The sequence below is a fragment of the Trichoderma gamsii genome, assembly GCF_001481775.2.
Source record: "Trichoderma gamsii strain T6085 chromosome Unknown Scaffold_34.2, whole genome shotgun sequence".
Taxonomy (NCBI): Eukaryota; Fungi; Ascomycota; class Sordariomycetes; order Hypocreales; family Hypocreaceae; genus Trichoderma; species Trichoderma gamsii.
This window is the reverse complement of record NW_020171371.1, coordinates 14,023-27,675: the sequence shown is the minus strand read 5'-3', so window position 1 is coordinate 27,675 and position 13,653 is coordinate 14,023. Positions and strand designations below refer to the sequence as shown.

Below are 13,653 nucleotides of genomic sequence, written 5' to 3'. Positions count from 1 at the left end.
TATCATTTGGACATTGTCAATTCACAAATGAAGAGAAGTAACAGGTAAACGCCAAAAAGGTATCACAAGATTTTTGTGTCATGAATGCATTGAAATACGTCGAGATGCTTCTAATACATTCGTGGCAGGGGGTGGGCTATATAAAATCTCAAGCCCGAGAGATCCTCACTCCCTATGCATGCAAACCACGGGGGACCGAAAGGGTATGATTGGAATTTGCCCTTTTATTTTTTTCCTCATTCATTATAAAAGAAATAAAACGCCGAATCCTTATTTGTGCATGGAAGAAGCACGACGCTTGCGGGCATCGGCCTTGTGGGCCTTGGCCTCGGCGACGCGCTTGGCAAGGATCTGGGCGTACTCGTTCTATTTAGAGAGTTATGTTAGAATGCTGCTGTATACTGGATTTTTTGGTGGTAAACAAGGGAAGTACTCACGGCCTCATCCTTGACCTTCTCGGCCTGGCGGCGCTTGAGAGCGATACGGTGACGCTTGTGCTGCAGACGCTGGGGGGTAACCAGTCTCTGGATCTTGGGAGCCTTGGTGTAAGGCTTCTTGCCCTCGCCCTTGGGCTGGACCTCTCGTCGGATAACGTACTTGCGGACCTATTTGTTTCGCGGATGGTTGATTAGTTCCATTGCTTTCATATACTCTTTTTTTTTAAATCTCGGCACCGGGTCAAGCTCTTTCTTTCTCTATGCCTCAAGAATTTCTCTCATTCTTTCGAGAGCACGAGGGAAAAAAGAAACCTGCCCAGTATTTTCTTCTCACACTCTACCCGGACTGCCACAACCTCCACCGCAGCTCCTGGTAGGCGATGACCGAGTATGGGTGCAGGGTGAAACATACATCGTCATCCTTGGTGAGGTTGAAGAACTTGCGGATCTTGGTGGCGCGCTTGGGGCCGAGACGCTTGGGCTGGACGACGTCGGTCAGGCCGGGGATGTCGGCCTCGCCCTGCTTGACGATGCTGAGGGCCAGGACGGACAGGTCCATGCCGACGATGCAGCCGCGGACGGACTTTCGCTTGCGCTCGCCGGTTCGTCGGGGGCGGTAGCAGGAGTGGCCGTCGGAGAGGAGGAGGCGGACACGACTGGGGTGGAGAACACCCTGCTTCATGGGGAAACCCTGCTTGTCGTTTCCTCCGGTGATGCGGAAGATGTAGCCCTTGAACTCGTCGCCGACGGAGTCACCGGGGACCTCAGCGCCCATCTATAATACCCAGTTGTTAATTTTCACATTCCTTCTTTTGTATTTCCCTTTCGGTATCGAACTGGAGGCCAGAGAGTAAAAAGTAAAAGTTTCCGATATCGAGTACGCAGATTCTTTGGTCATCGATGATCGAAAATTCCAATTTCACACGTCTTTGCTCGTTGTTCGTAGGTGGAATAACATACTCGCTTCTCCATGAAGATGGCGAGCTTGCGCTCATCTTCAATCTCGATGAGCTTCTGGCTGCCATTGGCAGGGTAGGAAATGTTCAACTATAATAAGAGTTGTCATGTTAGCAACCGGCGGTGATCCCTCAATTATATTAAAATTGATATCCAATGTTTGTTTGCATCATTCACATTGAGTGAAGGATGAAGCAAAGAGTTTGGGGGAAAGGGATATGCCATCGTACCTTCATCTTGCCAGTGTTGTGGTGGTGCAAGTTTTGCTTGACCTGGCTCGCGTGAAGTCGGCTTTTGGTGTTGAAGGAATGGGGGAAAGGGCAGAGACGAAATTGGGGCACGCAAAAAAAAAAAGAGAAAATGTTGTGTGCGCTTTGTCTAGGGCTCCATTTTGGCGTGTGGGAGGTTAAGCTGGCCAATCAAAGCTCGGAGAGGGATCCGTAGCGGCTGAATAGGTACGTACCGAAAGCTAGGCGATCTTGAGGTCCAGCCGGTAAAAAAATGTTCCATTTCCCTTATGAAAGCGCTGTGGCTGGCGCTAGCGTCACTCTTTTGGAGCTTTCAATGTGGCATTGACCCCACCAGATGTGTTCTGAGGGTGGGGCAGGATTCTCACTTACTCGCGGATCTCATGAAGCTTCACTTATTCTTTTGCTCACAGGTTTGGATACGATTATCAGACCAGTCCTCTTCGGTGTATCAATTAGCTATTCACCATATGATTCTTTAAATATCTAGCAGTTCTTTATTTCTTCATTCTCCACTCAATTCCTGTACATCGCCCATCCTATCATGTCATCATCTACCGCAAAGCTATATCCTCCCTCAAAGGAAGTCTCCTCCACAGCTCCCACCAATCCTTTCCCTACTCTCCTCCAAACCCCATCAGGCCTAGCCATACTCGAGCTCCAAGGCACCATCAATCTCCCTCAAGATTCCAATGGGGAGACTCTAAAAGATGTTGAGGCCGGCAGACTAGAGTTCCCAGACTATTCACCAGACGCCATCGGCACTGCCTGGATGCAGCGAGTCCATTTATATATCGGGCAGCATCAACGCCTGCATGGCGAGGTGAAGAAGCTTCCCAAGGCGCTTGCCGTGGTGAGAAAACGCCAGAATAAAGAGCTGCAGAGCTCTGCTGGGCCTTATATGGAGCAAGGAGATAACCTGGAGGTGGTTGAGATTGTCAAGTACAAGCTCATGTTTACAACTCGGCCAGAACCTGTCGGAACAGCCCATGCACCAGCTTCATGATAGGGAGAGAGGTGAGAAGCACAAATCTTTCCGTGATGTGCTTCAAAGAGAGTATTCGATATCTTGCCAAGCGCAACGATCTATAATTATCCAGTATAGCGCACGCTTATACCAACTATCAGTACCTTTTTTGCGAAAATCTTTAGTATTCGATTGCAGATGAGCTTCATATACTCCTCTTCTACCGCACATTTATACAGTCATCGGCTATAATATCCAGAGACGATCCTGGTTTCGTTGCTTCTCGCATTAACACTTCGTCATGGAATGGAAATCATCAAGGTCTCTAGGATCAGTTAGGAAGTAAAGCATAAGCCGGCGCCATGAAACAAGTCTTCATATCAAGGATACTGTGGACAAGAAATTCACTCGGTATCAAACTCAGCCGTTTCTACTGAGAATTACAACCAAAAGAACACCCATCCATTTTATACAGAGTGCCCTAGCCATCTATCATCATTGGCTCTTCTATATAGAGTAACCAAAGTGTATATGTCACTTTTGACTTTTGAATGAAAAAGAGAAGAAAAATATCCATAATACAGATGCCGCTCTGCCATTGAGATCATGAAATAATACTCTATAATCACGCCGCAACACCCTCCAACGGCTTCGTCCTCCCCAGCCCGTCTTTTCCATAATAATCCATCGGGTATATGCCATCACCGCCATCTTCCTTACCCCAACCGCTTCTCTTGCCCAGCACCACAAGCGCCTCATAGGGAGTGAGGAGCGGCCTCGGGAAAGCGTATCCCCAGTCAATACTCAGACGCGGGCACGCCACCTGGACCCAACACTCGACATCGCTCATCATGGCCAGCTTTCCGGGGAAGATTTCACTCAGGAGAAGGTCGACCTTGGGGATTCCTCGCTCCGCTAGCTCGCGCTCAATCAGCGCCAGCGTATGCGGGTTTCCCTGACGACCGAGAGATCCGAGGATAAGGCCCCAGCGACGGGCCTTGCGGGCAGTCTGGATGGCTGAGCGCCGCACCGACTGCATCTCGTCGTGGCCGTACGTCTCTCTCGTCAACTTGCGAGAATATGGGTCATATCTATAAGCGGGAATGGAAGGGTTGTGGATCATGATGCTCTCGAGGTGGAAGCGTCCGTCGCCGAGGTAGAGGATAAGGTCGATGCCGTCTTCATCTTGTAGTCGCGGCGATGTACAGCCCAGAATCTCGCCCTTGCTGAGAGGCCCAATCTGCGGCACGACAACACTGAAGCCAGCAGCCTCAAGACTACTCCGCACACCGTGGATGGTGGCATTGAACTGGATGGTGCCAACAATGGCAATAGTCTTACCGCTGGCAAAGTTTCGCTCCAGCGAGTTTACCAGATGCGACGTATCGATGCTTATATCGACAAAGACATACAGCGTCTTGATCTTGGTCACGTCCACAGGAATCAAACAGCTATGCGCATAATGCACCAGCAAATCGCAGCCCAGCGCCCGCGCAGTATAGTCGTCGATGCAGCAGGCGCCGTATGTCACATCGCCCATAATGAGTGTCTCCACGCCGGGGCAGAACTGCGTTATGATGTCGGAAATGGTTGTCGCAAACAGGAGCAGACCCTCGGGCATCTGCAGCGCAACCTTTTTGGCGCCAGACTCGCGCACTCGGTGTATCGTCTTGGGGATCTCGAAGTTGTAGTTGGCCGGTAGCAGGGCGATAGCTTCCTTGATGCTGGGATCTTCGGATATTTCTTTGGGCACTCTGTTAAGGAGTCGGGGGGCTCGTCGAGGCTTGGCGGCTACATTGTAAGACTGTTAGAGAGGAAACGAAGCAATGGTTAAAGGTTTTGATTATTTGTAGTTCCAACATACCTTGAACGGCGCCGCTGCCGCCTTCTTCCGTCGTTGCCTTTGCTGCCGCTGCTTCATCTGCCGCTCTTCTTCCTACAAAGCGCCTCTTGGGCTGTCTTGTTGTGGGTGCCGCGTTCTCGGCGGTCGCGGTGTCTAGCTTATGAACTTCTAACTGCGATTCTTCGATATCTGCCGCTGTGCCGAGGCCGACGAGCGCCCTGTCGTCTTCCATCTCTTCGTGATTGATGGCTAGTGTCTGTATTCCAACTTTTTTTGTGGCCCCTCGCTGCCCCTCGCCTCTTGTGATCGTGCTGCGATGTCGTATGCGGCGCAATAGGTGCTTTGATGAGATCAGATCTTTCGATACCGGGTTAAGTGAGATTGGGTATAGAACTGGCTTTTGCTTCGTTAAAGGTCGTTATGTCAAGATTTGGGGCTTGTAAATGACAAAAGCTTTTTGCGCCGTAGCTTGAAAGATGCAAGAAAGTGGTGGGGTGATGCCGATAAGCGTCCCCGCAGTGGACTCTCTTGTCAGCACCCTGGCAATACAAGGCCTCTGATTGAACGCATGTAAGTGCACATATAGAGATCTAGACTGCTCATTAATGTTATTGAGCGTCTTCTATCTTCATCGAAATCATTCATAAACTCGTGATTTTATTAACTAGTAATTAATGCTTCATCTGCATCCAGTTGGACTCCCACCTCTTTCTCCTTCAACGTTCCTGACCTCGTCAACTCTTCTACTTGTCAATGCTAAACCTGTAACTCGCCTGGACAACATACGGAGCATCGCCAGGTCCCCAGATCTGCTTCCTTCCCCATTCCGGGTTGTTGATGCCGTCGATCCAGTCCTCCACCTCCATGACCAGACATCCGTATTGCGGGATCGTCCTCGGGAACTTCTTGTTGTTGTGCAGGCCCTGCGTCGTCTTCAGCGCCAGAGAGCCGTTCTGCCCGTTGCAGGTGTACACCTGGAAGGCGTCCTGGTCGGAGTAGATGTCGAGGTGAATGCCCGACCAAGGGGAAGACAGACTTGCGACAGGGCCTTCGGTGCGCCAGTCAAAGTTGCCCAGCGCGCCGCGGTTGGTGAGATAGCAGGTATCTATAAGTCTCGCTGTCAGTTCAATCTATCTCTCAATAAAGAGGAAATAGAGAGTCTCTTACCAAAGCCGGTACAGTTGTTGCCGCAGTTCTCCTTGATGCCGCTCTGCTGGAAACCCTTGCCCAGCTGCTTCGGCTCCGACCAAAAGTCATTCGCCGTATCCTTCTTGTTCGCGACAATGTCGCCCGTCGGGATCAAGAAGCCGTCCACGCCGACGCGCTGTCCGCCATAGGGCAGATGCAGCGTGTGGTTCAGCGCCGTCTGGGTCTGGTTGTTGGCGAAGCCGTCCAGGTTCCAGTACGTGTGGCTGCTGAGCATGATGGGCGTCTTCTTCGTCGTGGCCTGGGCCACCATGACAAAGTCCCATTGGTTCTCCTTCACGGTGTACGTGATGTGCGAGACGACCTCGCCGGGGAAGCCCTCTTTGCCGTCTGGGTCGGTGATGCTGAAGGTGATGCTGGTGGGGGAATACGCCGTCACGGTGAAGTTACGCCAGTCCCAGCCATCGGGCCCTCCGTGCAGAGTATCTGATCCGTTGGGCGCAGCCTTGGTGGGATTCTCATTGGGCAGGACATGATATTGTTTGCCGTCAATGGTGAAGGTGCTGTTCTTGATGCGATTGGCATAGCGGCCAGGCACGCCGCCAAAGTGCGGGTGTTGCTTGTCAATGCCGTAGTACGTCGCATTGTCGAAGCCGCCGACGAGGTCGCGCTGGATGCCATATCGATCGTTGATGAACAGGTTCGAGATGGACGCTCCGTAGGGGATGAAGGAGGCCTCAATGCCCTTTGCGCGAATCCAGTACTTGCCGTTCTTGTCGGGACCGTCTCCAGTACTCGACGTGCCGGCTGCAAAAGGAATGGCAGAGGCGGCGGCCAGAGCGGCCAATGAATTGCTCGTCAGCTTCATGATGTCTTTGAGCTTTTACTTTCTTCAAGACAAGTCAAAACAAGTCAAAACGGCGCAATCTAAGAGAACAAGCACTTCGCCCTGCAGGACAAGCGTCTAAGACAAGCGAGACGAAAAGACTAGAAGGCCGAGACATTCTGCCGGCTGGGGAGGGCCAAACCTCCTCTATTTAATCATGTTCGCCCAACCCAACTCTCGCCGCAATGTTACTTCGCGCGCAGCATCTCGTGTTACCCGGCCTGTCCATCCACATGACGCACCGCTGTAGGTCCCGGCCAACCTCTCCGCGTCCACAACAGGCAATGGATGGCGATGATCAGAGACGCTTGAGAGGGGTACCCCGTAGAATTGCATGAATAACATGGCAATCTCGGCCCGGATCATCTGCTGGCGCTGCTGCAATGGGGGAGAGAAGAGCAGCGAAAAGCCAGCTAGACAGCTAGAGAAATGCGGAGAGTGGGCGAAGGATCGTGGGCATTTCCTGGGGTTGGGCGAGGCTGGTGGTCCTGCATGATGTGATGTCACCTCGTCATATTCGGATATAATGGCCCCCTTTTCTCGTTTCCTTTGCTGGATTCTTGTTATTCTGGCCTGCGACGAGCAATGACTTTATGAACAATAACGGTTCATGTCTCTCTATTGCTACAATTCTCGATAGACTCACACATCAATCATCACCAGCAACTCGTAGATGGACCTGACCTGACAGGTACCCAAAAAGCCGGCCCAGCCCCACAAAGGTACATGCAATCATCGTCTTACCGACAATCCACGGCATCCCCAGTGCGGAGAACCAAAACTAAAAAGCCATGCACCCCTGAACAACATCTCGAACATCACTGGCACGGCTATAAGACAAGATGGCTTCATTTTCCTCCCAACAACAAATAACCACTAACATGAGCAAAAGTGCTAGGTAACTAACAGCGTCGCCAAAAGTGCCCCCCAGAGATCCTGCAAGGCTACATGTAGCTAGCATCGTCATTACTCCCAGGCTCTTTTTTTCCCCTTCAACTCTCGGTGCCTAAGCGCTCCAATCGCTACGAGTCCCGGCCGACAGAAACTAATTTGGACGGCATGGTAATCCCGAAATGGCAACAAACACGCAAGAGAATGCGAAATTCGGCTTGATTGGTTAGATAATCACCAGCGGGCGATCGGCAATTCGCTAACTGTTAAAACATGGCTTAGCCTAACGCGGTAGATCTGAAAAGGTTCGTTTTAGCCTTGTGTTTATGCTACACATTATCTCTTGGCGATTGTTCCACAAAAGCCTTGTATGAAACCCGATTCTATCAACCGCCAAAGCTCTTTCATTTACTCCTGGACATTTAAACAGCTGTCCAAGTTGTTCAAGCTGCTCTGACTGCCCAAGATCAAAGATCAAAATAAGCATGAGCTGTCACTATATTTTCACCGACATGTAACTAAGCTGTGAGTTTGTAAAGATAAAAACAAAAAAGGCAGTTTACTCTGCAGATTTCACAAGCGCTAGAAGCGACAGAATGCATAATAGATTTCTTCATAGTCATTCAAATTCTAATGTTGGTAGAAAGAGCCAGTCATACTACCCTGTACATACATACATACTCTGAAAGAAAAACATCAATATATACTCGACTTGTGAAAAGAGAAACCAGTTAAATCCAACAAAGAATTGAAAGTCGTTAAGCATTGAAAGTCATGTTTTCGTTATACAAGATTGCCTTTCTTCTCATGAAAAAGAAAGAAAAAGCGAAGGGAGAAAAGACGTTTTAATCTTTTGACTCGTCTTTTGACTGGTCTTTTCTTACTGGCAAGAACTCCAGTACTGGCCCTCCTGAACGCATTTGTATGGGGACTGACACTGGATAGGGCCAGTGTAACCAATACCGCCGCACTATTATTACACAACAGTTAGCAAAGTGCTTTTCTCTACTAGGTTGTAATAGGAGAAGGATATAACTTACCTGTCCCCACTGGGCAACGCCACCGCCGTTTCCAGAGCTTCCAGAGGCATGAAGAGAAGAGTTGTCCGGGAGAGAAGAAGCAGGGGAAGTTGAAGCCGGAGGAGAGTAAGTAGCAGAAGAAGTAGCCGGAGTGGATGAGGAAGAAGCCGGAGCAGAGTAAGCCGGAGAAGGAACAGTAGAGTTTGAAGCCGGGGGAGGAGGAGAACCACCATCGTCGGGAGTGCCCTTGCAAGTTTTACCGGTCGTGAGAATGCTCTTGACCTGCTGGGCAAAGGTGCAGTCGGCGACGACGTGCTCATCAGACCAAGACGCATCCCAGAGCATCACACCACCAAAAGAAGGGTCTGACTTGACGCTGTTGACGACGGTGGCCAGATGCGAGGGCTCAACGAAGCCTGAGCCCGCGCCGCCCGGTGCGGCAGGGGCACCAACAAAGATCTTCGCGCTGCTGGACTTGGTGGAGGAGAGGAATTTAGTCCACTCACCCCAGTTGAGGGGAGAGCTGCCGGGCGCATTAAGAGAGCAGCGCTGGGGGTTGTTGTAGAACTGGATGAAGAGGTAGTCGAAGACGGAGTTTTGGATCGCAGCGCCCATGTTGGCCTCGGGCAAGGGGCACTGAGGAGCACCGGTGATGTAGTACTTGTTGCTGGGGTCCTTGGCGATGTTGGAGCGCAGGGTTGAGATGAGGTACTGATACCACTGGCCGCCATCGGGGTTCTCGAGGTCAAAATCCCAACCATTGACAAATACATCGCCAAAGGGACGCTTGACAGCAGTGTTGCCGGAGTTGCCGTAGGCGTCCCAGAGGTATTGGCCGATGGTCTCGGCCTGGGATTGAGACGCGAGGGAGTACGAACCCATGCCACCACCAAGAGAAACAATGACTTTTTTACCAGCGCTCTGGCAAGTCTTGATTGAGGAGGCCAAGGTAGAGCACGCCGCAGTATCGAAACTACCATCGGCGGTGATGATGCAGCCGCCGAGGACGCCCGAGGGAATATCGCCACTGGCGCCGAAGGTGTTCAAGAAAGACAAGACCAGGACGTCAATGCCCGCAGAAGTGCCCGCGGCGCAGTAGTCAGAGAGGCTTGAGTTTCCCCGGGCGCCCCAGTAGACGACATTCTGGGGGCCGGAAGTTTGATCATTCGCTTTTCTTTTGGTCGGAGCAGCGGCAGCGAGGCCAGCGAGGCCGAGGCCAGCAAAGAGAGCGTGGTAAAGCATCACGAAATTGGTGTATATAATTCCAAAGAAAGAAAGAAAAGTGATCCGATCAAAGCTGCCTAAAAATCGTGTGGATGTATAAAAAGTTGGAAAAAAGTTGAATGAATGTATATATACAGATAAATGGTAAGCCAGTTACCAATGTCCGAGTAGGTCGAAGAAAGAAAGTGAAGAAAGGAATGTAGTGTATAACCAGTATACTTGAAGTCTTGCGTGAGGATGAAGAGAAGAGGAATTGTCCATCTCGAGGAAGACAGCCAGTATATATATGTGTAACCAACAGAGACGTCAAACCCATCTTGTGGGGGCACCATCACGAGCAACACCAAAAGGAAAGAAAAGGCCCGCTTGAACACCACCAACCGGAACAGTTTTCACTCCTTCACGGCTGGAGGGGCCAAGGGTGGACCGGACATGGAAAACACATCCCCTGTACAAGAGCTGAACGCCAAAAGCTGATGTGAACAGGACTAAAAAACAATAACCCGATGGACACGGACGAATGAGGTTATTCGCTTCCCCTGCTCCACCCCCTCAAGGGAACAAGGGACGGCTTCCATACGGGCTAATCGAAGCTTGCCATTCGAAAGCCTCGTGAGATCCGACCCCACGTTTTGTGCCGTGTGCCAAACAGCCTAGAACAAGATGCAGAGATAAAATGCTAGGATGGGCATGCAGACATGACAAGAGGCAGCCAAGGCTCAGGAACCGCAAACTCGAGCACACGGCGTCAAAGCGCCTGCACAGGGGCTGCTGTGCGCACATTGGCCAGCTAACCGCTACGGCGCACAGCAGGCACGTCCCCTTTAGGCAGGTCTGTGGAGGCCATTGGCACCCATGCTCCGCGTTAGCGCTTCGTGGCGTCTAATCAGAAACGCCTGTCCAGCCTGACAGGGTTGAGGCTGAAACACTGAAACACTTGAACCCCGGCACACTCAGAAACCACGAGCATGTTTGTTTTCAGGCATTAGTGTTCTCATCATCTTTTCCTTTCACTTTCTGATATATCAGTAATTCCATATTCCAAGGCTTTGGCGCGAGGCCCTCTATATGTGTCACAAAATACGACCTTCCTGCGCTAGCGCCCGTGAGGGACCTGTGCTGAGAATGACAGCTGCTTGCTAACCTCAATGCTACAAACACCAAAATATCTGTCAGCCCGTTAGCAAACTTGCTATCAATAGAGGCCGATATCGTGGCTACTAGTATCCAATTTGAGCGAATGCAGTTCAGAAATTTACATGTATTTGTCTTTTCGAACAAATCGCATTTCCCCTTATCATTGCAGCAGATCTTGTTTCCATGTACTCTACGTACCGTATTCTTAAAACACGAATTAATCATCTTCTCAGCTATAATTAATGCACCAGCCCGTTTCCAGACACCATCTCTATAGATTTATTAGGCCGCGCATCAGGCCGCCAAGGATAGGTAGGGCTGAAGTCTGATAGTAGATCCTGCACAGCGCACCAGGCGAAGCCTCATCAAGCCACGGGCGTGTTTCACACGGCTATTGGACCGTGAGCCATCCAATCTAATATAAGGGACCTCCGTTACCCAGTGCGCTAATGTGCCGTGGCGGGCATGAGGCTAAGATAGATAGAGTCAACTATCAAATCATCATCACATCCTCGTGCTCCGTCTTCAGCTCACTCTCTAGTGAAATAATTTGATTTGACATTTACTCTGCTGCCTATATTCACGCTACAACCCTTCATCCGTAACCATGCCAGATTGCTCGCCCACTTCCGGCGCAGTCGTAAAAACCAAACAAAGAAAAGAAAATAAACGGTACTAAACAGCTCCTGCAGCTCGAGACTTGCACTTCTACCACAACTATTATCACACACTTCCAGGCCAACTATTTATAAGCTCTCAATCTCCACTCGCCCGAAGGAAAACAACAAGACGATCCATCAAGGGCGCCTCTATGCGTCAATCAGGTTCTCCTCAGCCTGTTGCCTGTCGTTGGAAGCAACCTCGGCTCGCGCCTTGCCCTTGGCCTTGGAGTCCTTCTGGGATCGCTGGTAGAACTCGTTGAGAATCTTGGCAGGGATACGGTTGAGCAGGTCCTTGGGGTAGATTCGGAGCAGGCTCCAGGCCAGGTCTAGTGACTCGTAAATTGTTCGAGACTCGTAGGCACCTTGGCTGATGAATTGACGCTCGAACTTGTCCAAGAACTCGAGCGACAGCTTATCTTCGGAGGATAGCGCCTCCTCACCGACGACAGCCTTCATGGCGGCGGCATCACGACCAATGGCATACTTGGCATACAGCTGGTTGGACACATCACCGTGGTCCTTGCGAGTCATACCTTCACCAATAGCAGACTTCATCAAACGCGACAGCGAAGGAAGCACGTTGATTGGTGGGTAGATACCACGGTTGTAAAGAGGTCGGTCGACGAAAATCTGTCCCTCGGTAATATATCCCGTCAAATCGGGGATAGGATGCGTGATATCGTCGTTGGGCATAGTCAGAATGGGAATCTGGGTGATGGAGCCATTTCGTCCTGTCACACGGCCAGCTCGTTCGTAGATGGTCGACAAATCAGTGTACATGTAACCGGGGAAACCACGACGACCAGGGACTTCTTCTCGGGCAGCGGAAACCTCACGAAGAGCATCGCAGTAGGCTGACAAGTCCGTCAGGATGACCAGGACGTGCTTCTCAAGCTGGTAGGCGTAGTATTCGGCAGTTGTAAGGGCAAGACGAGGAGTAATGATACGCTCGATGCTATTGCAATGTCAGCTATGAATTCCAGTAGTATACCTGTGATGATTAAAAAGAAAAAACAAGGGTCCTTACGTAGGATCGTTCGCCAAGTTGAGGAAAAGTGTGGTACGTTCCAAACTGCCGTTCTCTTCGAAATCGCGGGTAAAGAATCGAGCAGTCTCCAAGTTGACACCCATGGCACCAAATACAATGGAAAAGTTCTCCTCGTGGCCGTCGTGAACTCCCTTGTTGGTGATTCCCTTCTGCTTGACCAAGCCAGCCTGTCGGCAAATCTGAGCAGCGATTTCGTTGTGTGGCAGACCAGAGGCTGAGAAGATGGGAATCTTTTGTCCTCGGGCGATCGAGTTCATGGTGTCGATGGCTGAAATACCGGTCGCAATCATTTCCTCGGGGTATTCCTAAAGCTTTGTCAGTCTATGCAAGTTCCATTCAAGACGCGAGCATAGATAGCGGCAACTCACTCGGGAGAAGGGGTTGATGGGACTGCCGTTGATGTCGAGATACTCTTCCGGCAGCACCTTGGGACCCTTGTCGATGGCTCGTCCAGATCCGTCAAAGATACGGCCAAGCATGTCCTCTGAGACACCAAGCTTGAGGTTCTGACCGGTAAACTTGACACGAGTCTAAATGCACACACAAACACGATTAGCCATTTTTCGTTCAGCAATTGATTGCTGCTCCCACGTACCTTCTTCACATCGATACCAGGAGTACCCTCAAAGACTTGGACGACAGCTCGGTCACCTATCTCTCAGTTAGAAAACCCCGTTCCAGATGGGCATTCGCAGCGCCATGCTCATATATGCATAATCGTAAAGGGCCATCACGCACCTCGAGCTTCCAGAACCTGGCCGTTCCTCTCCGTACCGTCGGGCAGCGTAAGTGTAACGATCTCATTGTATCGCGGGAATTTGACCTAAGTGCAATCACTGGTTAGCACCTCCAGGTAACCAAGCATTGTGTATTCCATTCGATGCCACTGCGCTGCGCAGCAAAACTAAAACTAGAGGAAGCGAAGTGATGGGATAGATGACATACATTCTCAACAATAACGAGGGGACCGTTGACACCGCTCACGGTGTTATACTGCAGCTGTGGCACAACCGAGTAAGATGACGAATTGCGTGGGTCCGCCATTGCTGCGAGTTCTATGTTGATGTGCTTCGTCTAGTGTCTCGCGCTTCTGTATATAGCAGCCTCGAGCTTTGCCGTCTGTAATCACCGCTCTGTCGTCTCTCCGTATGCAGTCACTGCACAATAGTACGAGTCGTCGCCGGGGAT

The 13,653-nt window shown here is 50.7% G+C and overlaps 5 protein-coding genes across 5 annotated transcripts; 1 reads left to right on the top strand and 4 right to left on the bottom strand.

The window, feature by feature from the left end:
- Window positions 1-270: 270 nt before the first annotated feature.
- On the bottom strand, window positions 271-1,630 carry TGAM01_v208266 (40S ribosomal protein S6-B; the record flags this gene model as incomplete). Its single annotated transcript, XM_018808155.1, has 5 exons — window positions 271-366; window positions 438-605; window positions 850-1,212; window positions 1,398-1,484; window positions 1,625-1,630. The coding sequence occupies 5 exons, from the start codon at window positions 1,628-1,630 to the stop codon at window positions 271-273; spliced, it is 720 nt and encodes a 239-aa protein (XP_018658690.1).
- A 556-nt stretch (window positions 1,631-2,186) lies between these two features.
- On the top strand, window positions 2,187-2,648 carry TGAM01_v208265 (hypothetical protein; the record flags this gene model as incomplete). The annotated part of the gene is made up of 1 exon (XM_018808154.1): window positions 2,187-2,648. One exon carries the CDS (start codon window positions 2,187-2,189, stop codon window positions 2,646-2,648), a length of 462 nt encoding a protein of 153 aa, XP_018658689.1.
- A 586-nt stretch (window positions 2,649-3,234) lies between these two features.
- TGAM01_v208264 (diphthamide biosynthesis protein 1) lies at window positions 3,235-6,466 on the bottom strand (the record flags this gene model as incomplete). The annotated part of the gene is made up of 4 exons (XM_024550291.1): window positions 3,235-4,400; window positions 4,474-4,763; window positions 5,239-5,557; window positions 5,620-6,466. The coding sequence occupies 4 exons, from the start codon at window positions 6,464-6,466 to the stop codon at window positions 3,235-3,237; spliced, it is 2,622 nt and encodes an 873-aa protein (XP_024404948.1).
- A 1,789-nt stretch (window positions 6,467-8,255) lies between these two features.
- On the bottom strand, window positions 8,256-9,636 carry TGAM01_v208263 (glycosylhydrolase family 18-1; the record flags this gene model as incomplete). Its single annotated transcript, XM_018808151.1, has 2 exons — window positions 8,256-8,345; window positions 8,416-9,636. 2 exons carry the CDS (start codon window positions 9,634-9,636, stop codon window positions 8,256-8,258), a joined length of 1,311 nt encoding a protein of 436 aa, XP_018658686.1.
- Window positions 9,637-11,564: 1,928 nt separating this feature from the next.
- TGAM01_v208262 (vacuolar ATP synthase subunit B) lies at window positions 11,565-13,509 on the bottom strand (the record flags this gene model as incomplete). The annotated part of the gene is made up of 6 exons (XM_018808150.1): window positions 11,565-12,372; window positions 12,445-12,770; window positions 12,834-12,995; window positions 13,061-13,116; window positions 13,204-13,288; window positions 13,411-13,509. The coding sequence occupies 6 exons, from the start codon at window positions 13,507-13,509 to the stop codon at window positions 11,565-11,567; spliced, it is 1,536 nt and encodes a 511-aa protein (XP_018658685.1).
- Window positions 13,510-13,653: the final 144 nt, after the last annotated feature.